Source organism: Ambystoma mexicanum, chromosome 1q (assembly GCF_040938575.1).
Source record: "Ambystoma mexicanum isolate Mex_15411 chromosome 1q, UKY_AmexF1_1, whole genome shotgun sequence".
Lineage (NCBI taxonomy): Eukaryota > Metazoa > Chordata > Amphibia > Caudata > Ambystomatidae > Ambystoma > Ambystoma mexicanum.
The window spans coordinates 193,092,640-193,108,545 of NC_090922.1; the positions used below are offsets into that span (position 1 = coordinate 193,092,640).

The 15,906-nt window shown below is 43.7% G+C and overlaps 1 protein-coding gene across 3 annotated transcripts in view; it reads left to right on the forward strand.

Annotated features, from left to right (window-relative positions):
• The window catches only part of LOC138526452 (BAR/IMD domain-containing adapter protein 2-like), a 451,265-nt gene that overhangs the window by 247,550 nt on the left and 187,809 nt on the right, over nucleotides 1-15,906 (forward strand). For all 3 annotated transcript variants that reach the window (XM_069637240.1, XM_069637231.1, XM_069637221.1), the window contains exon 4: nucleotides 14,346-14,407. In XM_069637240.1, the coding sequence (XP_069493341.1) occupies nucleotides 14,346-14,407 (62 nt within the window). The remainder of the gene's footprint in view (nucleotides 1-14,345; nucleotides 14,408-15,906) is intronic.

Here is a 15,906-nt window from a genome sequence, read left to right on the forward strand (position 1 = left end):
TTAGGTGGCAGGATACTAGGGCAAGTTAATGCAGTCCTCTGATCTGATATAGGTAAATATTGAAAAGGGTGGATGCTAATATGCATCTTTGCTTAAGCTCAGTCGATGTGGGATAATTTAGTTGAGGCTTAAATAGATGCATGGCCTGGAGGACAGCTCAGGGTCAATGAGTTTGTCTTGGAAGCAAGACAACACAGAACAGCACAGGCTTGAATCCTGGTCCCCCACTTAGAGAATAGCCTCTGGTTTGAAGCAGGTTATGAACAAATAATGAATGAATGGACCCTGGTACTTTTCAATCCTGTAGTAGAGCTTTTGGTGGTGTTAATTTCATGGATAAGGACAGGCATCGTATCGTTAGCTAGCAAAGTTGCGTGGGAAGACCCAGCTAATAATCGGCCGATTACTCTTTTGGACTAGTCTGGTAAAATGTATGCAAAATTGGTCCTCTCACATTTGTTGAATTGCGTATTAGATGAGGGCACAATCAGCGACCTGCAGGCAGGATTCCAACGGAGGCTGAGCACGATTGATCAGAGTTTTCGTTTGTTTCTCCTAAAACAGAAATATGCGGCCATAAGGAAGCCTAACCTCTATGTAGTGTTTATAGAATTGAAAGCCGCTTTTGATGGCGTAATAAGTGTACAATTATGGGAGGCACTAAAGGATGTTGCAACTCCAAATTGTCTATTGCAAGCGGCCCAGTGCCTGTATTGAAATAATGAAGCATCTGCCCATTGGATATATATATCTGGGCTACAACTGCACCAATTAAGATACATCAAGGTGTAAGACAGTGATGGGCTTTGGCCTGGCACTATTTTGTATTTTCATCATTCGATTCATAATCTACAGATGCCTCTAGGTTTGAGCTAGAAAGGATCCCCTCATTGCTTTTTGCAGATGACCCAATTTTAATCTCATTTGTTCCTGTAGGACTTAAAAACAGATTGCTGCATTTAAATAAGGATATACAAATAAAGGTCCTTTCATATATTTTGACAAGACTAAAGTCATGGTATTTCATCTTTTTCCCAAGAAGCCACCTCGGTGGCAACATTTGATTGATGGGCTAGATGTTGCACAGGTGTTTAGATATGATTATTTAGGTAAACGATTTATGGGCAAGTGCAAGTGGTCTGAGCCATTGGTTAAATCAGGCCTTAAACTGGAAAGAAAAAGCAACGACATTACCCCATTTGCTTCATGGCATGGAAATGGGGCACTTTCGTCAGATATCAATATTTACAGCATGCAGGCTAAGGCAGCTGCAACCAACCCATGGTTCCATCATGTGGGGCTAGGTGAAGTCAAAGACTGTAACAGTTGTTGATAAAAAAAGACTTAGAGTTCTTATCAAAGAAGACACGGAATACTGTGCTATTCATAGAACTGAGCCAGACATGTATATCTGAGGAGGTTGAATGTAAAACCTTATTTAGGTCGAATTGGTTGTGTGCCTCTCCCCATCGTGTACATTTCAGAGTAGCACTGATGGATTTATTGGCTGAAGAAGGCGGTTGGTCTTTGCCTTGCTGTAAACATGTCCCATTGGCTTTATTGGGGTTCTTGCAACTTTGGTCTAATACCTAAGAGATTATGAGGGTACCAAGAGCAGCGATCAAAGGGGCATACATTACTTTAATAAAGGAGGGATCAAACATTTCCTGTGAGCAATCAACAGCGGCTCAGGGACATTGGATCAGCAAGCACAGCAAGTAGGAGTTTGACTACAACAGCTATCTTGATATGATCAAACCCCCATCTTCACGATCTTTATACATAAGGCTTTGCTTTGGAACATTAAAGTTGGTATATTTGTTACAGGTTTGGAATGTGGCACACCCGGACAATTGTCTGGGCTGTAGTGACAGGAGGGAACACGAGAGCATTTTAGGAACATTTATAACAAACCAATTGTGAGATGATGCTTTTTTAAATATTCTTTTTTTTTTATTTAGGCATTTATAAGAGTGCACCAAGCCAGAGGACATCTGGGTGCTGGTTACAGTCGGAAGGGGGTAGTGCAGCGGGCACACAGGGGTTATGCAAGGAGTCTTAGTTGAAGAGGTGAGTTTTCAGCTTCTTTCAGAAGCAGCCATAGGAGGGTTTGTCACGAAGCTGGTCAGGGAGCTTGTTCCAGAAAGCAGGAACATGGGCTGGGAAGCGGGCCCCCCTCCTCTCATGAGGATGAATCGGGGTGACAAGACAGTGTTTGTGGTTGTAGGCCGTGCGGTGTAGCCTAGTTTTTTTTGCATCTTGAGATTTTGGTTGACAGACAGGAGGGCGCATTGTTCGAAAGGCACCGATGAGTGATGGATAAGATCTTGAAGTTGAACCTGTCCTTGACCAGAAGCCAGTGAGCAGCTTTCCTAGCTGCGAATATGTGTTCACACTTATCAATGTCAAGAGCTGCTCTCAGCATGTTGTTTTGGATCAATTGGAGTTTGCAGAGATTTCTGGTGGAGGTGCCGCAAAACAGAAAGTTGCAATAGTCAGGTTTTGAGCAGATTAAGGCTCGGGCGACTTCGAGTTGGTTTTTTGGAAGAAAGGAATGGTCTCCTGGTAGTGATGAGTTTGGTGGCATATCCTGCAGTGGAGGCAATGTGGTCAGTGTGGAGAGTCATATTGAGGTTGAAGTCCAGGTAGACGCCAAGAGTTTTGACAGTAGTGGCAACGGCGGTAATGTGGCCGTCTATGGTGAAGGATTTGTAGTCCTGGTGGAGCTTAGCTAGTCTTGACTGGGGGCTAATAATTAGAAGATCCATCTTCTCATCATTGATACAGAGAGAGCGTGTAGCTATCTAGGTTTGGATCATTTTGTAAAGACGGTTGATCTTGAGTGAGGTCTTGTGCGTGGTTGCCAGAAAGGGGGATCAGGATCTGGGTGTTGTCTGCATAGTTGGTGTATGAGACGTCTAGTGAATCGAGGTGGTCGAAGAGGGGCTTGGTATAAATGTTGTATAGTCCATGTTTGGGTTGCAACCCAGATTGACGGGAGCCAAGGATGTGGTGAGTTTCTAGGTATTCCTGAATTTGCAAGTAGGCAACCCCATCAATGATCTTTAGCAGGAAGGGGACGGTGGTGATGGGGAGGTAGTTGGTGGAGATGGCAGGGTCGAGGGAGGGTTTATTGAGGAGGGGGGATAATGCGAGGACCATGCAAGAGGCGAAGGAGGAGTTGATGATGGCAGTGATGAGGAAGAGGCTGGGTTCAAATATAATATATAATTTAACTCTGTGAAAATTTACAAAAACAAGCAGAGTAACCCTTGAGGTAACCAAATACATCCATAGATCATGATTGAGGAGAAACATATTATTATCAATGTCATAATCTTAAGGAATGTTTAAGTATAATTATATCATAATAATGTGAAGCTGAACAAAATATGTTTTCAATAATGTTAGTGCTTTCTACATTTTACACATCATTGATGAATGTTCTTGCTTTTTAATATAGAATGTAATATATCTTTTATACTTTGTTGTTATCTCTAAGACTTAACGCTGAATAAAGCCTGATGAATAGAATGGAATTCGTCCCTCCACTGGTGTTCAAGGGATTTCAGGAGATTACTGAATTTTAGTCAGGTCTCTGCAGATTAGCTAAATTCAAGTGTAGTGTCTATTGTTACCAGAGCATACTAAATATGATTTCAGTCAATTGGCTGGGCTGCGGCCTGCAACCTAGCTTTTCAAGCCACAAGGTCTAGGCTGCAACATCAGCTATGTTACGAGCTTTGTTGTCGGACATGTGATGCAACTCTGTAACGAGATATGTGCCAGAGGTCTAATACCTGTTCTAGATGTTTGAGGAGGAGGGAGTGGTTGACATCATCAAAGATAGGTGACAGTTAATAAAGGATTAAACTAGTGAGAGATTATTTCATCCTTCATGGACAATATATAATGTCAGACATTCACAAGGGGGTATTCTATGTCATATCCAGTTTGGAAGTCGGATTGGAGGGAGTCCAGCAGGATCTGATTCTCAAGCTGGCAAATGGAGTGGTTTCATGATAACATATTTGAGACTTATTGCAGCCTATGTTGGCCTATAGTGGGGCAGTAATTTGGTAGCACTATCCTCCTGATTGTGGGATTTTAAGTAGAGGGCAGAGAAATGATCCCTGGGGAGAGACTCAGGGTGGAATTCTCTTTACAGTGAAAAGTGGATGGTGTCAATTATAAGGTCCACCAGGATGTTGACACCGACAGCTGCTGGACAGATGTTCTTATATTGTTTGATATGTTTTAGGACTTGTTAAGCAAATGGCAGCTGCAGAGAGGACCCTTTTGAAGGTTACATCTCAGATCAGTAGTGGAATTGTTGAGTCTTGGGTTATAAAGCCTGAGGAAGTGTCTTAACTGACAAGGTGCTTAGGCTGATGCAAAGCTCTTTGGTATGAAGTATGGGAGATGGCAAGCAGCATGGGAAAGCGAGTTTGCTTATTATTCTGAACAGTCCTTTTTGTTTGGTGATGATCCCTAAGTGTTTTTACGAAGAACCATTTCTTGTCATTGTGTATTGCTTTGAAGAGATGCTGACCGTCCAGTTTGGATTCTATATGGTTTTGATCAGTGGGCGATGTGTGCACCTTTGCTAGTTTCTAACTCTTCTGTGAACCAGCCAGTTTTAGGCTCCCGTGTCTTCATGGTTATTCCAGGGTCCATAGAATGGATGATGGACAGAGTACGACCTTTGCGTCTTTCTATAAATTAGACAGCCAAAGTCTCCTGAGGGACGCCCGGAATATCCAGCCGGGTGTTCGTTATGTCTTCAGAAAAAAAGTTTTATTTTGGAGCAAAAGGAGATTTGGGAAGGAAGTTGTTCTTTAGAGGTGCTTGTGCTGAAAATAGCAAGGTGAGATATTTGGAAACAATAATCTCTTAATCAAAGATGTAAGGGAGACATGGTATCACAAGTATGACATTGACACAAAAGGTACAATTTGTAAAACCTTTATTCAATTCTCGGAACTCATACTTTGCCCTATAGTTATGATAGGAGTAGTCGCTACCATCAAATAATAAAGAAAAACACAGTCCTATTCAGTATCTGTCAAATCAAAAGGCATATACTAACAACACCCAATTCCTGCCCTATCTCTTATACAAAACGTGCGTAAAGGGGAATATGTATGCAAAGAAAAGTCAGTATTAGAATATAAAGAATCAAAGTGGCTGAGTCAGCTCTCCACCCAACGTTAGACAGCACAGAGTAAGGTTGTCCCCATAGACAGGATGACACACTCTGGCTCAGGTTCGCAAAACAAAGCAGTTCAAAATATGGATCGAGGCCTGGCCTTCCACACTAAAGTCACTTATCCAGCTTTCGAAAAGTTCTTTCACAGTTAAACAAAAGGGTTCACAGTTCAACCAAAAGTTCACGCAGGTCTCTCTTGATCGGGCTTGGACCCCTCAAAGCAAAATTTCATGTAGGTCTCTCTCTGTTGGGCTCTGACATCTCAAAGTATAAAAAAGTTCACGGCGGTCTCTCTCTGTCTGGCTCAGACCTCTCAAAGCACACCACTTGTAGGTGTTCCCTTCCCCAACCTTTATTTGCATTTGTTAGGGGTTCCCTTCCCCTAACTTATCACACTTTCAGTCTATCTCAGTCAGGCTCAGACCTTTTCCTGTTTTCAGAGACTTTCGAAAGTGCAAGGCTTTTACTATAGACCTCCGCAGGATCATCTTTCTTGGTCTATGTAGTTCACTATCATAAGCACAAGAGTTCAATATTCACTTTCCACTTCCCCTTTTCCTGGGGTCAATCTTTATCATCACACCTTTTTAAAGTTCATTCACTTCATTGTGTTATAAATAAACATTTCACCTTTCTCTGAGACTTTCGAGTGAGCTACTTCCTTTCGCCAGACCACTCTGTATCACTGGCTTCACAGTTATTGATTATTTAAAGTTCACCACTGGTCTGCTTTTATTTGCGTCTCATCCAAATGCGTACAGCCTTCATTTATAAGATATATTGTTGCCTCTTCAACCTTTCCTTAACACACACCAGTCTTTCATCTTGCTCGCCAACTCACCGGCTGTGTGCATGCCTTTCTCGCATTTGCCGTTTTACTTTTTGAATCAAGGTTAATACCGAAGGCTTGGTTTTGCCTCCCCAACTCTGTCGTACACCCGGGAGGCTTGCGGGCGCCTTTGCAACACAATGCAGTGTTCTTGTCTGCGATTTGTCCTGCTCCATATATCTCTTATGTTTCTATGGAGGCAAAAACCTCCTACATGGAACTCCTGGGTTCCTTTAACCATGGTTCTCGCCCCTCTATCCGTCCCTCTGCTCCAGTAGGTTCACCTTCACTCAGAGTGTGTCTCTATGGTCCACCTTTTATCCATGTGGGGAGCGCTAATGGGTATCAGATGTATGTAATTAAAGTCAAGTGCCTGGCTTTGCCTGACCTGATTAGTGAGACATGTCCAATGTGATATCTAAGGGTTAGCCTTGTTACTCTTAGTCGCCCTCTTCCTTGCCCAATGGTTGTGTAGAAAAGTGTGGGGGGTGGAGGGTTGGGACATCGGAGAATCCTATGAAATAGGAAGGTTCATGGGTACTGGAAAGGGGGGCATACCACATCTCACCATCAGTCGTCTCACCCCCCTCACCAAAGACCCCTCACCGAGGTGATCCTCCCGCACTGGTCCACCCCCAGGGTCTGGATACAAAGGTGATGGCTGGGTCCTGGTCAACTGAGAGGGGGATCCCCAGGGACTAATAGGTGAGACACCCTTTGGTTTCTCACATATATTACCTGAATGCGATGTAGCCGCATCTGTTTCACGGGGAAACTGGGAACGGAAATTGATGTTCCCCTGTTCCTTACCTTTTTGGTGTTCCACAGTGAAACAGTTGGGTTGCAGGTCTAAGAACTATTGCATGTTTCGAGGGTTAGAATCCTTTTGTTGACTTATCCGTACCAAAGGTGAGTGGTCAGTGATGAGTGTGAATTTGCTCCCTAGAAAGTAGTACCTAAGATGGACAATTGTTCATTTGAGGCAAGGGCTTCCAATTCCAACACAGAGTAGTTATTTTAACAGGGATTGAGTTTTCGACTAGTGAATACGATGGGTTGTTCTAATCCGTTGTGTATTTGCAATAGCACTGCTCCTAACCCCGTGATGGAGGCATCATTCTCTATTACAAACTCCTTCCAGAAGTCTACTACCTTTAATATTGTATTTTGGCATACATATTTTTCAGGTTAGTGTAACAAGCATCATCCTCATCATTCCAACAAACTTTATGTGGTTCTGCATTTCTTAGCTTGTCTGTCAGTCTGACTGTTCTATCTGAAAAATGTGGGATAAACTTCTGATAATATCCAATCAATCATAGGAATGCATTTATCCTTTGGTCTTCGGTGTGGGAGCATTTAGGGTGGCTTTCACTTTTTCCTGTTGGGGATGGACACTGCCATTCCCTACAGAGAAGCCTAGGTATTTCACTGCTTACTGACTTAGCTTACACTTTGATGGATTGGCAATTAAGCCGGCCTCTCAGAAGGTTTTCATAATAGTGGACAGATGGAAAAGATGGTCTTCCCAAATCTTACTATAAATGACTATGTCATCATCATAGGCCCCACATAAATTGCAATAAGGCTGTAATATCCTGTCCATGAGTCGTTGGAAAGTTGCTGGCGCCCCATGCAATCCAAAAGGGAGGACTTTTAATTGGAATAGTCCTATTTGTGTCGAGAAAGATGTCTTTTCCTTATCAGGTCCATGCACAGGGATCTGCCAATATCCCTTGGTTAAACCTAAGGTTGATAAGAATGTGTAATTTCCAAGTATATCTATTAAGTCATTAATACGTGGCATTGGATAGATATCGAAGACGGAGATGGTTTTGACCTGCCTAAAGTCTATGCCACACCTCCACGAGTGATCGGGTTTAGTCACCAACACAATAGGGGAGGACCATAGACTCGAAAAGGGTTCAATGATGTTTGCATTTAACACCTTTTTAACCTCATCAATCAGTGCCTGCCTTTGTGCTTCTGGGAGTCTGTAAGGCTTCAAATGGACCACTTTCCCTTTTGGGGTTTTGATATAGTGGTACGTACCATGTACTATCCCTGTTTTTTCACAGAATACATTGGGAATGCCGTAATAAGGTAGTTCAAACTCTCTTGCATATGTTTAGATAGTTCTTGTTGAATAAGTTCAAAGTTGTCTATCTCCTTGGGTACCAAACAAGAAAATATAGAAGAGATAGTAGAAGAAGGATTTTCTTTCCACTCTTTCAGGAGATTTACGTGGTAGAGATGGGCCTTTTGCCTTCTATTGGGTTGGGAGATTGTATAGGTACAGGTTCCTGTTTGCTCTAGTACCTCATAGGGCCTATGCCACTTTGAAATAAGTTTATTTTCAGAGGTAGGTAAGAGAACCAACACTTTCTGTCCCTCTGAATATGATCTTAGATTTACCTTCTTGTCGTAGGTAAATTTTTGTTGGGCTTGAGCTTTCTCCATATGAGTGTGGACAAACTCCGGACGAGTTTCATGTGCTCTCTAATCGGGTAGCTGTTTGTTAGAGGGGGATTGGTGCCTTTTCTCTTTCTTTCAGGTCTCCCAGAGCATGTCTCAGACATCTCATGGCTCTCTCCCATAGATTAACTCGAAAGGTGAAAAAACGGTGGATGCCTGAGGGTTCTTTCTCACTGAAAGTGGGCCCATGGGATCATACAATCTCAGTCCTTCCCATCCTCGTTTACTAACTCTCATCAATCATTTTGAGGGTCTTATTAAATCTCTCTACCAATCCGTCCAAATCGCAAGGTCTTGGATATATGCTTTGAAACTGGAACTGATGGCAGAAGGGCAAGCCAAGTAATTATGTTTTGTATGCTGATGCCACATAGGTGATGAGGATCAATGACCAGACACTACAGAAAAGTTGGCTTATTATGGGACTATACCAATGTGGGGCAACATAATGAACAGTAAAGTCCAAAAGTGAAACTGAAACATGTCAGAGTAGGTCTTGTAATTTATACCTAAATTTCCATTGCAACCAAATATAAAAAAAAATATTTCCTGCAGCCTTAGAATGTGCCAGGGATCCCTTCCTGGGTCAATAGTTCATTATAAGCAAATGAGTCATTAAGGTATCTGGCCCCTGCTTTCTCCTTGGAATCACAGATAGTCCTCAGCAATATTGGTTTCATGGGGACATCTTGTCTTGCCTTTATTTTCTCTGCTTTTTTCTTGCCCTGGTTTTACTGGTCGAAGTTCTCTTATTTCACCTCTGGGATCTCCAGCTTCTACACCCCGAAGGCACTCTTCTTCCATGGGAACCTCTGAATCTCAGGTGCAGGGAAAGAGGGGCTTAGGGAGCAGGCATAGTAGGTTCCAAAGTCCTGGATCTGGACAGGAACAGTGTTGTAGGACAGGAGGATAGACAACTACTGTAACTCTCCTTCCTGTTGTTCTTTTACATGTGTTCCCCTCCTCACCAGCTTGCACCCCACTCCTCTGAATCATATGAATCATAAGTTCCCTCAACCAGAGCTGGCCTAGGTCCTCTTGTAGCCATATCCTAGCTTGCCACACCTCTAAATCCTGCACCAGATTCTCCTCTTGGTCTCACGATTTCCCTCTTGTTTGCTATTCCACCACGTTTTTAAATCAACTTCTGTACCAGCTCCTCACCCGTTTCCTCCAGTTGCTTTTCCTTTCGTAACCACCTCTCATGGCTGTATTCTCTGTTCCACCTTTACTCTCTTCCTTGCCTTATTCGCAGTCCCAAATCTCTAATTACCCACTATCTTTCCCAGCTCCATTGGCCCTTCAGGCACCTTCTTCTTTGTAGCCAATGTTCCCTAGGTCCTTCCTATCTCTCCCACCTTCTTCACCCTTATCAGAAACACTTGTCTTCTCAATGCCCCTTCTCCAGGACACAGCTATATGTTGCACCTTCTTCACCTCCCTCCTTGTTAATCTTCTCTGGCTCACAACTGTCCCTCCAAATGTGTTCACCCATTGGGGCATCACCCTCTCCCTCAATGACATTATCCAATTCACAACGATGTCTTACACCTTCCTCACACCTCTGGGCACCATCCTTCCTCAGATCACATTTACAATCTCTGGCCACCACTAACTCACTCCATAACAATATCTCCATTTCTTTTTGCTTTTCAGTTTGGTTTCCTGGCTCCTGCCTCAAGCTCCCAGGCTTCAGTGTGGCCCAGCCTTCTGGCCTTCTCTTCCAGTCTCCTGTGCTCAGCTCCTCTTCCAGGTCCCCCTGGTCTCTCTACCAGCCTGCTCCAAAACAGCTCCTGTTTTCTTTCACTCCACCTCATTTCTAAATCTCAGACTGAGCCCCTAGGCTTTTCTAGGGAGTTAGCCACACCTCCAGCCTCTCTCTGGTGAAAGATGTTTCAGGTATGATATCCTCGATGGGAACTGACTGCTGGGCTCCACCCACTGCAAAGGCTTAAAACCCTGCTGTGGGACTTAGGATTGTGTCCCTCACCTTGGGTCGTCCTCTCTGCCTGGCTCAACCTGATCCTGCCATCAGCCTCTCTCCATGGAACAAGGACAGAGGTGGGTCTCCTCAGGCCACTGAAGTAGGGATGGGTTGATGGACCCCACTTCTGAGGATGGCTCCCAGTTCTGAGATGGTCTTCAGGCTGCATAGCCCCTCCGGTTGGGCGAGCATCTCTCTGGTTGTCACACCCTAACCCCGACCCTGTGGTCTCCCTAAATCTGTCTGTTCCTAACTGTATGACAATGGAAACCTTGTATGATGCATGGCTGGCAGAATGTTCTGCTATTTATGAAACCAAATAAAACAAGAGAGTGACAAACATTTTTTAAAACAGTGGATCGAGTAGCCGGGAAGCAAAGGGAGTGAGAAACTTTGGGCAGCATTCATGGTGTGTTTGTTAATAGGAAGCGTCTGATAACATAGGGTTGCCTTCTGCATGTACTGTACTACATCCAAAGAAACAATGAATCCATTAATGGCCAACTAGCTTGCCAGGTGTTGGACACCAGAGGGGGGCTTGGTACACATATTCTGTCCATGCAGTACAAGCAGTGGGTCTTGGACTGCAATTGAGATGGTATAAAATACATTCTGTTTCTTTTATTTTAGTTATTGGTACATATGCATCATTAGGTAGTATGTCTACTTACATAGACTACGACAGCTGTTAAGACTTGTCTGTAGATGTTTAGCACATTAACTAGGACTAACACGACCAGCACATGGAAAGGCACATGCTGATGTGTTCAAACCTTATGTGAAAGTTAATCTATGGCATGAACATGGAAATTGCTCTGGCCAATAATGTGCAAGTGGGAAAGGAACATCAACTCTCAAGGCTTATGCCTTGGAATTAGTCGTTTATTTAGTATTATTCTGTCATTTTGGAAGACTTAATGCGAGACAATCAGGCCATTAGTTATTACCATTTTTGTTTAGATTTGTTTTTATTCGTTTTTCAAAACAACACAAAACTGAAAAAGTACAAGAATCGTTAAAGAATAATGTACAAAAGAATAAAGTGATACACATAGCAATCGAGAGTGGCATATGTACAGTACAAAAGACAGGTTAAACACACATTCAGCCATTAGACGTCCACCTGTCCCATATTTTGCCAAATTTCTGGGGCGATCCCCAAGATCTGTAAACCCGTTCTTCCAATAGCATGCAATTATCCATATCTCGCTCGCATTTAGACAGAGTAGGGGGTGCACCCGCTCACCATGCCATAGCGATTTAGCGTTTAGTTAAGACCGGTGGAGTGGACATGGTACTATGTGTTACTATCCCCGCAAAAATATCGTCATACAAAAATATTGCCATATTATTGTGGCGATATCAAGGCATGGAACCTGCGGAGGACACCCTCGCAACCCCTGCATTATTTTTAAAGGAGCGGGGAACACCCCCGCAACCCTTGCTCCCAAAAACCCATATACACAGCGATATTTTTGGTGGGGATAATATGTAGTGATACCGTGGACATTAGGATATTTTCATAGCGAGATTAAGCCTTATCGCTCCATACCCCCAACAAAGACAGTTTCGGATCAATGGGATGCTCCCGGTTAAGTATCATAGACATTTGAGTTATGATGGCCCTCCACAAATCATATACCATCAGGCACTGCCATAATAAGTGGAAGGAGGACACACTGAGAGATTCACAGTGCAAGCAGCTTGGCCACATTTAAAAAGGAAATCCTGTGCATATTAAAGCATTTGCAGAGTGTTCAATTGCACCAATCTGGGTCTAGCCGGGATGGCAATCTCATGAGGAGACATTAGCGCCTCCTGCCACTCTTCCATTTCCAGTGGGTCAACATCCATTTCCCATTTCTGTTTAAGTTTTAGCAGGGAGTAAGGTTCAAAGTTGAGGATGACCTGGTATAGAGCTGAAACCGCTCGCTCGGGTATTAACTCTGCATTAATAATGGCTTCCAGTGTCGACTGTGGGGGAAGATCATATCCACTCCAAAATTGTGTAGACATTGCATGTTGGAATTGCACATAGAAGAACTGGTGACATGAAGACAATGAGAATCGCCGTTTCCACTTCTCGAAGGGTATCAAACGACCCTCAGAGAGCACATCGCCCAGTAAATAGACACTTTTGCATTTCCGCCTAACAGCCAAACTTAGTTTACAAACCTCCAGGAGGTCCTTATTACCCAACAAGGGGGCCTTCGGAGAGACTATTCCTTACCAGTTGGTGACCGCTCGATGTGAACAAACTATTTGCTGAGATGTCATTGGCAGGCATGGAACAGAGCTTCCACAGCATAGTGTCTGAAGGGGATTGCCGTCTAGAAATCAAGAGCTTTCGAGTGCCACATGAGGCAGGGACCTCTCACTGTATAGCCTTCGGTTGGCAATAGTCAATTGAGAAGCCAAGAAATAAAATCGAACATCCGTAAGGCTGATTCCGTCCTCCCAGGCAGATGTATATAGGGAGTCTAGGGTCATTCTGGGTGTCCACAGTAGCTTCCTTAAGAGCTTCTCGATCTTCAAAAATTCAGCTTTGGGAATCCTGACCGGGGTGTTCTGAAGGACATACAAATACCTGGGAAGAACCATCATCTTAAAAAGAGCCACGCGGCACAAAAAAGAAAGGGGGAGAACCTCCCAGAATTAAACATCACCAACAAAGCCCCACGTAATGGGTGTCAAATTAAGTCTCATCAAGGATGCAGGTGTGCAGCATATCTGAATGCCAAGGTAAGAAACAGAATCAGAAGCCACTTGTAAGGTGCAATTAAATGGGATTGCGTCAACCCCACCGTGCACCGGGAACAGGGTGGATTTGTTCCAATTAACATGAAGGCCGCTGTAGTGTTAAAAAATGCATAGTATTTCAAACATTCTGGGATAGGAGTAACGTGGTTTACCCAAAGACAGAAGAAGGCCATCACCATAAAATGACACCCGGTCCTCCCTGCCAGATGACCAAGCAAAGCCTTCCCACAAGGGGTGCCCCTGCAGCCAATTCGCCAGCGACTCTACAGCAAGGATAAAAAATGAATAGCGAAAGAGGACACGCCTGTCATGTCCCCCTCTCCACGTGCCGAGAAAACGACCCATTCACCCTGTCATCCGTGGACGCTCATAGAGCAGTTGAACCCTTTTCCAAAAGGGCGTCCCAAATCCCATCTTCGTCATCACAACCCATAAGAAGTCAGGGCAAGCCAAGTTAAATCTGGTCGGTAAGATAGCTCAGAGTGTTGAGCGCTCGCTGCTGCGATCTGAGCGTGATCTGCAGGTTCGAATCCCGGAAAGAGCAACTCAGCCTTTCATCCTTCCGAGGTCGATAAAGGAGTACCAATTTTGGTTGGGTGATATTGTATGTAAATATGTGCTCTGTAAAGCGCTTTGGATTATGGCGTGTATATATAAATAACAGATCATTATCATTAAAATAATACTTTAAAGACATAATTATTCAAGGAATACATCATAACCATATGGAGCTGTCTCTGATGAGCAGTCAAGGAGACAATAACAGTGAAAGAATGAAATAAAACACAGACAGATACCCGAGAGAAATGCTCATTTAAAATAAAATAAGGCTTGAGCCTGTACCCAAACAAGCAAGCAGGGAACTGGGTCCCTGATGGGTCTAGCAGTCCTTATTCATCAATATTTTAATGTTAACTTTATTCAGATTTTTTATCGTTTTCTGCAGTCCTGAGTTCTGTATTTCTCTATGACTCACCATCATTTTTTGTTTAATTTCTTTAATTATGTGACTCTTCTTCTTTATACCTGACAATATTTGATCACATGCTTAGCCATGGACTTGACAATATGTTTCCCTTTTATTACAGGTGACACTTTGTTCCAAATGGCAGAGGTTCACCGTCAGATCCAAGTGCAGTTGGAAGAAACAGTGAGTACCTTTGTTATGTTCTTATGTTAACTGATATTTACACTGCACGCATCACCGACGGCGCCTGAACTTGTCCGAGTAGAGGTGTATTGCGAGCCTGCCAGCCTGAAGCTGAGAAGGAAGAGGGTCGGGGAGAGTAGATACCCAATGTGGCTAGAAGAAAACACGAACCGGCTCAGTGGGGAAGATGGTAAGGGAGTGTGCTTGTTATAGTAGGGAAGTGCGTTCCTTAACTGAGGCTAATTAAAGATCCGCGTGAACTAGAGTTTAGGAGCATTTAGCTAATTTCGCAGCAAATACATTAACGTGATGGCAATATCTAGACTATACAGTGCATGGTACTAGGTGTATGTTGTGTGTGGTTGCGTGATGGGCTTGAGATGTGCTCACGCAAACCCTTGATATTTGGGGGAAAATGGGGGAAATGTGGGGTATGCAGTAGAGTAGTGGAGAAGGAGAAATGGATTTGATTTAAGTTAAATTAGGGTCCATAAGCACATACCTATTTTAATAGCTGTGAGTTTAAGGTGCATGAAATATATACATTAAATATATAATGTCCTCAGAGAGTAGAATTGCAATAGGGTAGGAAAAGTATGTCTGCTGGAGTTGTGAGTGACAACTGATCTACTTGTAAGCACTGCTCTTAAAATAAATGATATTGTGAGTTTTATATATATATATATATGTATATGTATATATTACATAGCCACGGAAGTGGCCATGTAGTTATGGTTAAGTTGCTGTTTCCATAGGAAGAGCACTTTTTGGGCTGCTTATAACTTCGCTTCCCCTGGACGAATCCTCACCAAACTTTGCAAAACAAGTATATGGCCCAGTCTGAATTATTTCTGCAAAGTTTGGTGAGGTTTGGTCCAGGGGGGGCAAAGTTATAGGGGGGTCCCAAAACTTCTTTTTTTCCCATAGATATAATGGGAAAAAAACTTTGCTCACGCCTACAGCCCAAACCGCTGGACGGATTTACACCAAATTTGAGGCCGGAGCGGCAGCTTGGTCCCAAAAGCGTGCTTTTTTTAATTTGGTGTAAATCCGTCCAGTTGTTTTTTTTAAAATGACAAAAATGTAAGTGAAAAAAATTAGTGATATCTATGTCCGCTTCGCGGACACACTTCCCTGTTCGCTTCGCGGACAGGACAGGGATTGGCCAAGCGGCTTGCGTGATGTCCGCGGACATGTGATGCGCTCTCCCATTGGCTGCGGTGAAGCGTGCAGTGCGTCATATTTTCAGAGACACCCGCCATCTTTGTTTATCCCATCGAGAGGCTTTGTTAACAGGAGCGGGATCTGCCGCCTGCACAGTAAGTGTCTCCCTCCTGTTCCCCCCACCCCACGCTCATGCCCCGTGTCTCCCTCCTGTTCCCCCCACCCCCCGCTCATGCCCTGTGTCTCCCTCCTGTTCCCTCCACCCACCCGCTCATGCCCCGTGTCTTTCTCCTGTTCCCCCATCCCCCGCTCATGCCCTGGGTCTCCCTCTTGTT